Source organism: Natrix helvetica (genome assembly GCF_964273705.1).
Source record: "Natrix helvetica genome assembly, chromosome: 12".
In the NCBI taxonomy this organism is placed as follows: domain Eukaryota; kingdom Metazoa; phylum Chordata; class Lepidosauria; order Squamata; family Natricidae; genus Natrix; species Natrix helvetica.
This window is the reverse complement of record NC_138556.1, coordinates 2,738,730-2,752,630: the sequence shown is the minus strand read 5'-3', so window position 1 is coordinate 2,752,630 and position 13,901 is coordinate 2,738,730. Positions and strand designations below refer to the sequence as shown.

Sequence of the window (13,901 nt, the reverse complement as noted above, 5' to 3'; positions counted from 1 at the left end):
GATGAAAGTGTTGTCTCTTGAGATCCAAAAAGCGATAAAAGTGCTAGAAATACACAGCTGGCTTGGGGAAAGCCTTGTGCTGCAGACCGCATGAACTGCAATCGCAAAGATTTCTTTGTGGCGTTTAATTTGAGAAAGAGCTGTTTGTGTGTGGTTTTAACCCAGGAATGTTGTATCTCTTGCTCTTCCATGTCAGCGTAACTCTGGCCTTGCTGTTTTTTGGAGATGGTTCAGGGCTGAAGCATGCAAGAGAGCTCAGACCCTGAACCAGCTCCCAAAAGTAGCTGATCTGCAATCAAGGCCAAAAAAGCCAACACAGTCCTAGGCTACATAAACAGAGGGATAGAAGATCACGTGAAGTGTTAATACCACTTTATAATGCCTTGGTAAGGCCACACTTGGAATCCTGCATCCAGTTCTGGTCACCAAAATATAAAAAAAGATGTTGAGACTTTAGAAAGAGTGCAGAGAAAAGCAACAAAGATGATTAAGGGACTGGAGGCTAAATCATATGAGGAACAGTTGCAGAAATTGGGGATGTCTAGTTTAATGAAAAGAAGGACTAGGGAAGACATGATAGCAGTCTTCCAATATGTGAGGGATTTTACAAAGACAAGGGGTTGCACTATTTTGCAGAGGGCCAGGCGCTAAGATAAGGAACAATAGATGGAAACTAATCAAAGAGTGATCCAACATAGAAGGAACCCTAACCCTAACACTAATGGTGAGAGCAATCAACCAATCAATTGCCTTCAGAAGTTGTAGGTGCTCCCTCACTGGAGGCTTTCTAGAAGAGATTGGATAGTTACTTGTCCAGATATGGTTTCCTGTTTGAGCAGGAGGTTGAAATAGAAGACCTCCAAGGTCCCTTCCAACTCTTGTTATTCCATATTCTGGCCTCCCTACATTCCAAAACAGCTGTCATTATTTCTTGTGTTGTTGTTGTTAGTTGCGAAGTCATGTCCGACTCATTGTGACCCCATGGACAACATTCCTCTATGCCTTCCTGTCCTCTACCATCTCCCGGAGTCCATTGAAGCTCATGCCGACTGCTTCAGTGACTCCATCCAGCCACCTCCTTCTCTGCCGTCCCCTTCTTCTTTTGCCCTCCATCGTTCCCAGCATGAGGCTCTTCTCCAGGGAGTCCTTCTTCCTTCTCATTAGGTGGCTAAAGTACTTGAGTTTCCTCTTCAGGATCTGGCCTTTTAAAGAGCAGTCAGGGTTGATCTCTTCTAGGACTGACCGGTTGGATCTCCTTGCAGTCCAAGGGACTCGCAGGAGTCCTCTCCAGCACCAGAGTTCAAAGGCCTCCATTCTTTGGTGCTCAGCCTTCCTTATGGTCCAACTTTCTGTACACTTTCTGTTTACAGAAACACAAAGTAGAGTTGGGATTTTTTTACAAAATAAATTAAAAGCTTTAAAAGTTTATCTGACTTTCTGATAACTTCTGACCCTAGTGAATAGCTAACATTCATAATGATTAATATCCCTGTTTGATGTCCAAGGTGGCCTCTTACAATTTTATTAACCCAGCAACTAACCAAATTCATCTATTATGATATCACAGCTCTTTGGCATTTATCCGTTTGCTAGCAGAGCAAATACTAATGTGTACCTTGCAGCTTTGCAAACCTCGCATTGTGAACAAGCAGCTCTTGATGGATTATTGAATGGGAAATCTGCTGTTGAAAGAAGGTGGCCTGCTTTTCAGAAAATAAGAGGCCCTCCATTTTTTAAAAAATTCTAGAGTTTTGGATGTCTGTTTCAGCAACCTTGAAGGAGAGTGTTAGATTGGGTAATGGATAGGCACAGACAGGCTTAACGGTAACAACAGCTCTTTATTATAACACAACAAGTGAGAACAATCCAGCGAAGGTTGATAGGGAGCTTTTATAGGGAGCTGTCAGACCCTTTGACCCATAGAATTAAACCCCGGCGGAGCAAGGACCTGGGTGGAAACCACTGTAGTTGGTATAAGTATCTAACAGGGAGTGTTGTGTCTTGTCTCTGGTGGGCTACTGAAGGAGACGAGCACCTGAGGATGCTGTTCGGGAAATACCTTCTAACGTTGGCCCTCTTACTGTGCCCGTTTTCTGTCTTCCACAGGGTGTAACTTGAAGATATTTAACAACCAGGAATTCGCAGCCCTCCTGGCTCAGTCCGTCAACCAGGGCTTCGAGGCCGTCTACCAGCTGACACGCATGTGCACCATCCGGATGAGCTTCGTCAAGGGCTGGGGAGCCGAGTACAGGTCAGCATTTCAGTCACGGAATGGAAGGGGAGCTCTGGGGGGGCCCCAAAATTACGGGGGCTTCCCGAGTCCTCAGCTCCTGTTGGATTGGAGGGGCTGAAGGCGAAAGCATACAAACATTTGCGGGAATTGGGTGTATCTGGTCTAGTGAAAAGAAGCAGCAGGGGGGACATGATAGCAGCCTTCCAATATTTGAGGGGCTGCCACAAAGAAATCCAAGTCAATCTATTTTTGAAATCACCTGAAGGCCAGACAAGGGACAATGGATGGAAACTAATCAAGGAGAGAAGTAACCTGGAATTAAGGAGAAACTTTCTAATAGGGGGAATATTTCACCAGTGGAACAGAAGTTGCCTCCAGAAGTTGTGGGCGCTTGCATCACTGGAGGCTTTTAAGAAGAGGCTGGAGAGCTACTTGTCTGGAACAGTAGAGAGTCTCCTGCTTGAGCAGGCGGGTGGACTAGAAGACCTCCAAGGTCCTTTCCAACGCTGGTCTTCTGTTATTCCTGGGCCTTGAGATGGCTGGGTGAAGAGGCAGAGAGATGACAAGCAGGGCCCCAACGTGGTCCTTGAGGTGATGCCAGAAGGAAGGGTGTCAGCTGCCGTTCGGAGCGCCGGATGTTGCCCTCTTTATGATGGCCATTTAGGGAGTTGGAGGGCAGGAAGGGATTTGTACAGGGAGGTAGATGGGAAGAGGCCCCGAGGTTGGAAAGTGACAGTTGAATGCATGGTTTGGGTTGTACCAAGTGGGGAAAGCACAGGGCCAAGACTCTGCCGTCTGCAAGGACCCCAGAAAGGAAGTGTCTCTGCCAGTGGGGAGGGGAGGCAAGGAGGGGAATCCTGGCCCTGCTTCCATCGGCTCCTGGGAACAGGCAGCAGCTGTGGCTTCCCAGCGTTGCTTCCCATCTCGGCCAGGGAAGGAGTGGGCGCCCAGACCTCTCACATTACCTCTCGCAGCTCCTCCAGATGTCTGGAGTCCATCTTGTTTTGCTCTTGGCTTGCTCTCTGCTCAGGCTGCTTTGGGCCTTGGCCGATGGCCAGGGTGTCTAATGAGCTCCAGATGTGCACGCTGCTGCCACTGCCGCCTTGGGTGGGGCTGGGAGGACTCTTGAGAAGAGACAGCTGGCCGGAGCACGTTCTGTGCTTGTGCATTGCAAGTGGCTCCCGGCTGCATGTGAAGCAGGGGTCAGCCGGGCCTTGTATCCCTTGGTCTCCATCCCAGGCCAGCCAGGGATGCTCCCCTCCCTCCCTCCCTCCCTCTCCCCCCTTGGAGGAATCTCTCCTTGGGCTTTTCTGCTACGTCTCTTTGGAGGAGTCACTCTGGGGCAGAGCAGCCTCTGCAGCCAGATTAGAGTAAATGTTGCTCTCCTCTGGTTAAGGATGCTGGGTGGGGTCAGCAGAAGTGGTCTCTCTCTCTCTTCCCCCCCTCTCCTCTCCCTTTCTCTCCTCTCTCTTTCATTCTCTCTCCCTCTTTTTCTCCTCTATTCTCTCTCTCTTCCTTTCTCCCTTGCTCTCTCCTCTCTCTCTCTTTCTTTCTCCTTTTCTCTCTCCTCTCTTTCCCTTTCTTTCCCCTCTCTCTCCTTTCTCCCTTATCTCTCTCCTCTCTCTCTCTCTTCCTTTCTCCCTTTCTCTCCCCCTCTTTTTCCTTTTCTTTCCTCTCTCTCTCATCTATCTCTCCCTTCTCCCTTTCTCTCTCCTCTCTCTCTTTTCCTTTCTCCCTTTCTCTCCCCCTATCTCTTCTCTCTCACTTGCTTTCTCCTGTTCTCTCTCCTCTCTTTCCCTTTCTTTCCTCTCTCTCTTCTCTCTCTCCTTTCTTCCTCTCCCCTCTCTCTCTCTTCCTTTCTCCCTTTCTCTCCTCCTCTCTTTCTTTCTCCCTTTCTCTCCCCCTCTCTCCTCTCTCTCACTTGCTTTTTCCTGTTCTCTCTCCTCTCTTTCCCTTTCTTTCCTCTCTCTCTTCTCTCTCTCCTTTCTCCCTTTCTCTCCCACTCTCTCTTTCTTTCTCCCTTTCTCTCTCCTCTCTTTCCCTTTCTTTCCTCTCCTCTCTCTCTTCTTTCTCCCTTTCCCTCTTCTCTTTTTTCCTTTCTCCCTTTCTCTCCCCCCTCTCCTCTCTCTGACTTGCTTTCTCCTGTTCTCTCTCTCTCTTTCTTTCTCCCTTTCTCTCTCCTTTCTCTTTCCCTTTCTTTCCACTCTCTCTCTCTCTTCCTCCTTCCATTTCTCTCTCTCCCCTCTCTCTCTCTTCCTTTCTCCCTTTCTCTCTCCTCTCTCTCTGTCTCATTGCCCAAATGCCCCAGCAGGATCTTTGCAGAATTATTTCCCCAACTGTGTCAGAAGGTGGATAGAGATGCTCTTGGACCAGGGCAGATTGAGAGTTTAGGAGCACTCAATTCCCTTCCGAGGCATTTCAGTCTCTGACTCTCACGGAATCTCACAGCAGGATGCCCAGTGGGGTGACATACCTGGCTAAGCATGGCCAGCCGGCCTCCCGCTCCCTGGCACTTGCAAAGCACATGGGTGGCTGGACCAAGCTGAAGGCCCCCTGGCTTGGGTGTCTGAGTCACGTAGCCCCCGCCTGATCTTTCAGGAAACAGAACCGGAAGGCGATGGGCTTCCTCCTCTATTGTTCTTCCAGCCACAACTGGTATTCAAGGAATGCTGCAGGGGGTTCCTGAGGTTGTCAGTGGCCATCGAGACAGCGGCCTGGACTTGGTGCAAAGGCCTCTTAAAGCCATTTGCACAGCTCCCATCTCAGCATCTGGGAACAGCCAATGCCTGGGATGTCAAGAAGACCTGGCTTTTATCTATCATAAATCTTACATCTTTTAGGTTCCACCCAGTACTGCGAGTTTAATGCAGTGGGAGATGGGGAGAGAAGGGTCCCTGTCTGATCTTCTCCCAGACGGGACTCTCTCCCTCTTCCCTTTAGCACAGGGGTGTCCAAACTTGGGAACTTTAAGACTTGTGGACTTCAACTCCCAGAATTCCCCAGCCAGCATGGCTGGCTGGGGAATTCTGGGAGTTGAAGTCCACAAGTCTTAAAGTTCCCAAGTTTGGATACCCCTGCTTTAGCAGGATGCACCCAGGAACAGAGCAAGGGGCAGGGGCTTTACAGTAGCCTCCTTTGACTCAGTTGTCCCAGGGAGCAAGGAGGGACTTCTCCAGTGGGCAGAAGACTGGATTATATGATCACCAAGGTCCCTGCCAATCCTGTAGAGTACTTGGAGCCAGTGGCATAGGTGCTTGGGATCTGGCGCAGGACTCCTCAGTGCATCTATTAGCCGCTTCGGAAAGGAGCTGGGAAAATGCCTGCTTGAGTTGCCACTGGTGTTAAGAAGATGTGTGTAAGCAGCCTGTGGATGTCTCTGAGATGCCTCCTGAATTTAAACAGCCATTCTTCTGAGCTGCGTGGCTCTCGTGCATGCCTAGGAAAATGCCCGGCTCCTCTAAGAAGCTGCCAAGGGATACGGGAAGGATGCCCAGGCCAAACCCAAAACACCTTTGTTGCTCCAGATCTGAATAGTGTCCATCTTGGAAGCATCTAGCCAAGTTCTTGGCCGGAGGAGCGCCCCCTTCTTCCTTCTAATGCCCTAAACAAGGAGACTATTTCATTATTTAGAACATACAATAGGTTTGGAAGGGACCTTGGAGGTCTTCTAGCCCCGTGATGGCGAACTTATGGCACTTGTGTCACAGGTGCCATGCAGAGCCCTCTCTGTGGACAAACCGGACTTCCAGTTTTCTCATAGGGTCATTTTTTGCCCTTCGGAGCTTTCAGAGAAGCTTCCTGAAGGCCCCTGAAGACTCCGGAGGGCTAAAACTGGCCCCACAAGCAAACTGGAAGTACGTTCCTGAACTTCCGGTTTGCCTGTAGGGCTGGATTTTCAAGCCTCCGGAGGGTGAAAAATGGCCTCAAAAGAAGGCCAAAGTCAGCTGGCCAGCGCGCACATGTGCACTGGCCATCTGACAGGGCAACACCTCGTGTGCCCTGACAAATGGTTCTGTGTGCCACTTGTGGCCCACGTGCCATAGGTTCGCCATCAAGGGTGTAGGGTCTGCTTGGATGGGGGGGTTGGACTAGATGCCCTTTATTCCTGTAAAGTTCCTTCCAACTCTGTTAATCTGTTAAATCCTGAGAATCCAGAGATCAGAAGCATCCAAAGAGGAAAGCATCAGAGATGAACTCAAAAAAACCATCTTGATTTTGTTCAGCATAAGTGGAGATAGAGGGAAACTACCGTATAAGATGCACCAAGAGTTTTCAATTTTTTGCCAAAAACAGGGCATGCAGAGAGTTTGAAAGTCCTGCAAAGTGCTCCTGGGGACTGGGGGGGGGGGGCAAAAGCGAGCAAAAGACGGGCCATTTTCTGCTTGTTTTTACCCTTTCCAGCCCTCAGGAGCACTTTGCAGCCTCCGAATCCCTCTGCATGCCTCATTTTTTTGCAAAGTGCTGGGGGGGAATGAGCAAAAACCAGCCAGTTTTTGAAAAAAAAAAAAAGGCGTATATAGCCTTTAGGAGGGTTGTAGAGTGCTCCTGGGGGCTGGGGAGGTAAAAATGAGCAAAAAATGGCCCGTTTTTCACTCGTGTTTGCCCTCCCCAGGCCCCAGGAGCACTCTGGAAGCCTCCTAAAGGCTATGCATGTCCATTTTTGCAATGGGGACGGGGTTTCGGGAGGCCAAAAATGCTGTATTCAGTGTATAAGACGCACCCAGATTTTCACCCTCTTTTTTGGGGGGAAAAGGTGCGTCTTATACTCTGAAAAATATGGTAGGTGCAGCTTTTATGGGTGTGAGTGTGTGTGTGTCTAACTTAACAATAAAGCCCATAATGTGTGCTTCTTGACCTGCCCAGCCTCAACCGGGTGAGATTAATCTGCTTCTGCTGATCAGGAGGAAGAGAGACGATTCTGGGTTTGGGTTTTGGGCCTCTCCTCTCCTCCATGTTCTCGTGGAGATACAATGATCCTCTCTGTGTTTCCATTCCAGGAGGCAGACGGTCACAAGCACTCCCTGCTGGATCGAGCTCCACCTGAATGGCCCCTTGCAGTGGCTGGATAAGGTCTTGACGCAAATGGGCTCCCCGAGCATCCGCTGCTCCAGCGTCTCTTAAAGGAGGAGGAAGGTGGAACCAGGTCAAATCTTGAGTAGGGACAAAATAGCTCAGCCTCTTCCTTGGCAATGTACAAAAAACAGAACGGAAACAAGAATTTAGGGTAGCGGCTGTGTCCTCCCAAGGCCCGGCCCTTTCTTCTGTCCAGTGAAAGATTTTGTTTGGTATCCTTGATAGGAGCAAAGACTTCTTCATAACGTTCACACGTTCACAGGATCCACCCAAAGCTTTGAGATGCTCAGGCCGGTCCTACTGTGGGCCACTGGAGGAGAGCCTCGGCTACATTGACAGCTTGGATTTCTAATTTAGGAGAGGCTGTGGCTGATGGGCTTTGCGAGACAGGGTGGCCCTTGGCAACAATTCTTGGGAGGCTAGAGAGCAAGGAAATGGTTCTGCCTCCTCCTTGCCCTTCCTCCTTCCTACCTCTTCGTGTGAGAATGTCCACATTGTACCGGGCCCATGGGGAGAAGAACAGAGGCATCTTCTAATATTTCTTTTTGAGCATCCACTTTGGCGACTGTGTGTTTTCCTCTGCCAACCGTTTGGAGGAGGGGATTTTCCTCCTCATCTGCAGCAGCCCTGACTGATGAGGTGCCATTCATTGAAGAGGAAGAGGACTCGTGCCCCAAGGAAGGAGCTGCCGCCTCGTGCATGAAACGATTGCTTGAACTGACCCTGGGATGGTCTCGGAGCTAAGACCTCCTGGGTTAAAGGCAAGCATCCCCAGCTCATCCCTCATCCTACAGTCCATGTTTTAAAGTTGCTTCTCCTTTGGACTTGCTTGGAACTTGCCGCTTCCTCTGCCCTGTCCCGCTGGGCTCATGATCCTGTCTTCTCAAGAACCTCTGAAGGAGAAACTTTCGGAAAAGCCCGTTTGCCTGTCCTGCTTCCAAAGCTGCCTCTCAAAGCATCAGCTGGAAGGGAAGAAGATCGTCAGCTAGAAGCTTTCTGGAGCAAATTCAGCCAGGAGAAACTTACGCGCCTTCCTCATCAATAGGATCTCCTTGGTCATTTGACTCATCTGCCGAAACGGATCTTTCCCACCCATCAAATCGGCACAGCCTGACCACAGCATGGCTCCCAGATGATTTAATTGACAGTTATTACTGTTTTGATTCTTGTAACTAAGCAAACATCTGTAAGCAGATTTGGAGTCCTGCTTACTGTTCTTCAAAGCAGTTTTGTGTGTGTGTGTGTGCGTGCATGCGCTTGCAAGGGTTCTACAGTGGCCAGTAATTCTGGTTAGTACGCTTCATGATTGAAGGCAAAATCCATGTGTGGCATCTTTGTGATCAGAAGCAAGTGTTATTCATGCCAGTCAACACATCTGGAATTGTTCAGAAATTTGGACCTGTTTCTCGATTCTCAAGACTTGGTAACAAACTTGTTCACTGGTCCCCAGAAGTTGGGAATCTATTATTTTCTTTCAGAATTGGGCAGCTTTTAATTAAAACCTAAAAACCCTAAAACAATACCGAAGAACACAATTTGAGATACCTCGTGGTAAAGTAACTCAAAGCATTTAACTGTTTTGAACAGGTTGCATGTCTGTTCAGCGTGGGCGACTGGCAAATATTTGGGAATGCAAATAAGAAATGCCATTTAAATTTCAGATTCATGTTTTGACAGGTTGTTTGAAGTTCATTATTAACTTGTTGGCATTCAGAAACAGAAATGGCTGCCCCATGGCATAAAATGAATGGAGCTTTCTTGGAAAAAGAGGAGCCTAAAATGGCTTGTTCTCAATCTGAGTAATCTGTGAGCAGCATCCAAAACGCAGTTGGATTTTTCGTAGGGCTAAATCCACCTTTCAATATCAGAGCAATGTCAGAGTTGTCTTAAAAATTGCATTTATAGAATCCTACTCTCTAACAATTCAGAGTAACCTTAAACCCCTAACCATACGAAAGTATGTCGTATAGAATATTTGAATTTCAGAAATGCTTTTAAATCATCCAAGGAGAGAAAACTTGCAGTATGTGTGTGGTATGTGTGCTTTTTGTTAAAAAAAAGTTATAGCAATGGTGGCTGGTAGGAACAATCAACCCAAAGACATTTTTGAAGGCTATTTTCAAAAAAATGTGGTCCGTGTAGATTTTTGTAGGCCCCCAGGATGAAATATTTTTGCTCTGGGTTCTGTACAGCTTTAGCCATTGGTGTCTTCTAGTTCAGGAGTCTTCAACCTTGGTAACTTCAACTCCCAGAATTCCCCAGCCAGCTGCACATGAAAAGTGACTGACTGGGGAATTCTGGGAGTTGAAGTCCGCCAGGCTTAAAGTTGCCAGGGTTGGAGAGCCCTGTTCTAGCTGACCAGGGAAAACTGTTGCTGTTTCACTGACCTTTATTTCTTCCAGATATGCTGGGTTTGTGCTTATATTGTCTCTGGGAGTTCTGAGCATCCTAGCCTGTTGGATAATTTTAGGGTAATTAAGTCCTTTATGGTGAAAACTTAATTTCTGGGTGCAGGGGATTAACTTTCTCTAAGGTTCTCTCCTTGAAACACTACATTTCTACAAATTTGAGTGGGCCTCTTTATGTTGAAGGGTCTGGTCACTCAAACCCAGTCATAATTGGATGGTGTGGCTCTCCCAGATCAATTAAGCAGACCTATTCTGCTTTTGATTACTTATTCACTGCTGGAAGGACAGATTTCGGAAAGCCTATGCAGGTCTGCACATGAACAGTAGAGAAAGTTTTAAGAGATAGTTTTAAATACATAGATATATATTTTCTTACTCAGCATATTAGCCACTTTGCACAAGTCAAGAGTTTATTTCTCAAGAGTTCCTTTTTGTATTCAGTCCTGCGTGATAAGTCTGCAGGGTAAATCATTTCCCTGCCCATAAATCTTTCTTTCCGTTGTTGACAAAACTGAGGTATGATCACCATTTTCAGAGTTTCACAAACAGGAGAGGTTTCTTTAGAAAATGTCTCTCTCTTGGTTTCACTACGTTCAGTGAAGAAGTGAGACGTTTTCCATAGATTGCAACTCTTGCTTCGTACAGCCTGGGACACCAAACCACCAAAATGCCCATGAAATATAGTTCAGCAAAATTCTCAGAAGCAGTTTAAATAACATTTTAAAATAAATTTTCAACTGAACTCTTTGCTCTACAAATAAAAGCGAGAAGATCTTGTCGAAGATCCTATGTGAGCTAGATAAATTTGGTCATTAAAAATCCCAGCCTAAGGTTGTGTTTGTTGATTATGCTAAAGCATAGTGTACATTATTTGGTTGTTGCTAGGATGATGCTTCCCAAACTTGGGTAAATTACCCAAAATTGGGTAAAAACAGTTTTTCTTTGGCTAACAACACAGGGACCTCACAGGGACATTTAAATGAGGATTTTCTGATAAGAAGTTTTGGGTAATGAAGATACAAGTTTGGGAAGTGCTGGCTTAGTATATCCAAACCTACCCATTGTGGCTTATTCAACAGAACATAGTTTAGCTGTATATGTGAACTTACCCAGACTCTATTCAGGTATAAACAGGAAAAAAAATCATCTCAAATTGATGTTTGGTATTAAATTGATGTTTCAAATTAGATGTTGAAATGTCCAGAAACTGCCATAAAATAAAATATACTTAAGTGCATTTAATTTTCCCCATCCATCGACCTGCTAAAAATATTCCTTGTGCCTTGTTAAAGGCTGCCTAGTAGAAATTTGGAAACTGTGCAGAGGGGAATCCAGTTCTAGTTCCCTGGGCTCCTTAGTTGGGGAAACAGGTGCCAAGTCAGGTAAGCTATTGCTCAGGTGTGGGTCTGACCCCCTTTCAGGTCTTGAGTGGAACCTGCTAGTATCAGGCTGCATTTGTAACACAAGCCATTTCATGGTTTGCCTCGACTTAAGTGGGTGCATTCTGCAAACCTAGCCAATCATAGTTTAGTCAACAAAATGTAATTTAAGCAAGGAATAGCAGAGAGATAGGTGAACCCAATCTTGTTCTCCAGATAAAAAGCCAGCTAAATGTTTTGGCTGACCCGCTTCTTGCTACCTGAAATGGAAGTTTGCGAAACAAGCCATACAACATGAAACTCACACAAGTGCCAAAATCTTGAAAAGTCCTCACTGGGGTATCTGGAGCTGCACTTCCAGGAAAGACTTGGTGACTTCACAGCGGTGCAGGCATATTTTTTAAAGGAACCTGGAAGCATTACGTACTGGAGAGAAACGTTTTGGTCTACTGACCGGATGTCCGTGTGAAGAGCACAAGAAACGCCTCGGGCAATATTGTGCAAAGTAGAGGATTGTTAAGATAATGTTAAGTCTCCCTGTCCCTGTCCCCTTTCAGGTTTACATTGATTGAAACGCCACAAAATTTGGGGGACCCTGGAGCCCATACATTGCTCCAGAGAAAATGCTTTGGGCTTTTGTTGACAGTTGAAAGTAACTTCCTTTGACTTTGAAAAGCCTCTCTTGGTTGGTCTTCTCCTAAATATGATTCTTTGCTGTTGTCCCTTGGAGGGATCACCAACGCTTGGGCCTTGGTGGTGATGTGCCATCCTATGTGCTACATTGAAAGCATTGGACGACAGCTACTCCAGTTCCTCTTTGCAACGGGTAAAATTAACTCTCTTGGGATTCGGAGGCGCTGATCTTCTAGCAGTGCCTTTGGGTGGCTTTGTATAACTTGTCTTGGGGCTGGGCCCCTCTTCAGGCTGAGGCTCTTCCCCCACGCTGTCTGGTGATGCTGTGAGCACATGCATGTGTGTGCCAAACCACGCGGCTTCTGAACTTTTACTTCGTGCAGGACCTTAGATGCAACATCGGCCCCTTGACTGGAATCTCCTGGCTGTGGCATCCTTGGTTTTTCCTCTGTGGACTATTGATGAGCTGAACTGGACTCGTTCACCTTACCCAGCTGCTGGCCGGCATGTCCAGATGGCCAGCATGGACTGGGATTTTACTGACTTTGATAAAAACACTTTTTCCCCCCTTGTATGATAATGAGCCAAACTGCGGTGTGCATTCTTTTTATATTGAGCTTGGGAGCAGCATCCTCACTGCCCAAAAGGATTGAAAAGGGGCTAGTTGGCAGTTTTAGGAGCGAAGAGACTGCTGGAAGCTCTCCAGCAAAGGGTAAAAATTCAAGGAGGACCCTGCAGAACTGTTCAAAGCTACCTTGAGATCAATTCCTGGATGACCTCTTTTGCCAGGGCTGGTTGGGACCTGACTGGACAGGAGGCTGGTTGTGTTCCAGATGGGCAGGGGTGACAGGGCTTCTAAAACTGAGCTCCATGCTTCTAAATCAGGGGTGTCCAAACATGCTGGCTGGGGAATTCTGGGAGTTGAAGTCCACAAGTCTTAAAGTTCTGTACTAAATCCTCAAGAGGCTGGCAGAACCAGTGTTTAATTTTTTCTAGGGTAGGGTAAGAAATGATTAGCCTCTCCAGTAGAAAGGTGTGGTTAAAATGTTTTAACATGGTTTCAGGTATATATTTATTGATGCAACTCATGTAGTAGCCACATTCACTCAAGATACTTCTTAAGTTCAAGAGAGTTAGGGGAAGATTAGACAAGAGGCATATCGTCCCATGTAGATTCAGACAGTACAATAAAGAGACAAAGGTCGGTCTAAGTAGCAAAGTACTGGTCTTGATCGCAAAGCACTTAATTTCTATTGGATTGCGCTTGCCCCTGTCCACCTGATTCACTGTTGCCTGGGATGACTGCCACTCTTGGGGCACACGTCTTCCACGCGTGTGACTCTCTCCAAGATGAGTGGACAATGCAGGTGGGATGTCTCAAAGTTTTTTTTTTTTTTTTAAGGCAACTGGATTCTTTTCCCCCCCGAGGAAGAAGATATTTCAAGAACTTTTATCAGTTCTGCCAGGATGGTTGGGACGATGGAAATAACATTCCAGTTGCCTTTTGAAGAAAAAAAATTAATAATTGAGACAATTATGACCTGGATGACTGAGAATCTCTACAGACATGCCGGTGTGGTGCCAACCTTAGAGAGATTACCATGGCAGCTGTAGGAGCAGTTTTCCTTGCCAAAGTCCTCCCCACATCCCAGCCCCATCAGACTGACAGTGGCCAGGATTCTTGGTTAACCGGATTGAGGCTGTGGGCCATGGAGGCCGGGCAGCGGGAAAAGGCAATTCCCCAGCACAGGAGAGCAGTCATGGAAAGCTGCCTCCTTATCTAACCTTGGCATGCAGGAAGAGTCCTTGTGCCTCAAATGGGCTGAGACGGGTTTCCATTAGTGGAACCCTTCCATTAGGAGCCCTTGATACAAGATGGTGGTTGGCACCATTCAAAGTACCCAGAGGTCTCCTTCCCACCTTAGATGCAAGTTGAGTTCAGCTCTTGGTTTCTTGAGAAATGGTGGCCTTCTCTCTTAGCTCTTACGACATGTTCTTCACCCGAAGTTTTGTACTTTTTCGCTGTATATTGCTTGTTGGCCTTTAGCTTCTATTAAAAGCTTTGTAACATCCGTGTCCTGTTTTTTTCTTAAGGTGACATTTCAAGTTCTGGGATGCTCCCCCCCCCCTTTCTAATAAACTTTTATGAATCCTTCTCCCCCATTTTAGAAGCCA

The 13,901-nt window shown here is 46.9% G+C and overlaps 1 protein-coding gene across 1 annotated transcript in view; it reads left to right on the top strand.

Moving 5' to 3' along the window:
* SMAD3 (SMAD family member 3) overlaps positions 1–13,798 on the top strand; it is a 77,188-nt gene extending 63,390 nt beyond the window's left edge. Inside the window, exons 8-9 of the mRNA XM_081965226.1 lie at positions 2,107–2,251; positions 7,231–13,798. Coding sequence (XP_081821352.1) covers positions 2,107–2,251; positions 7,231–7,354 — 269 coding nt within the window. The 3' untranslated portion in view covers positions 7,355–13,798. The remainder of the gene's footprint in view (positions 1–2,106; positions 2,252–7,230) is intronic.
* The last annotated feature ends 103 nt before the right edge of the window (positions 13,799–13,901 follow it).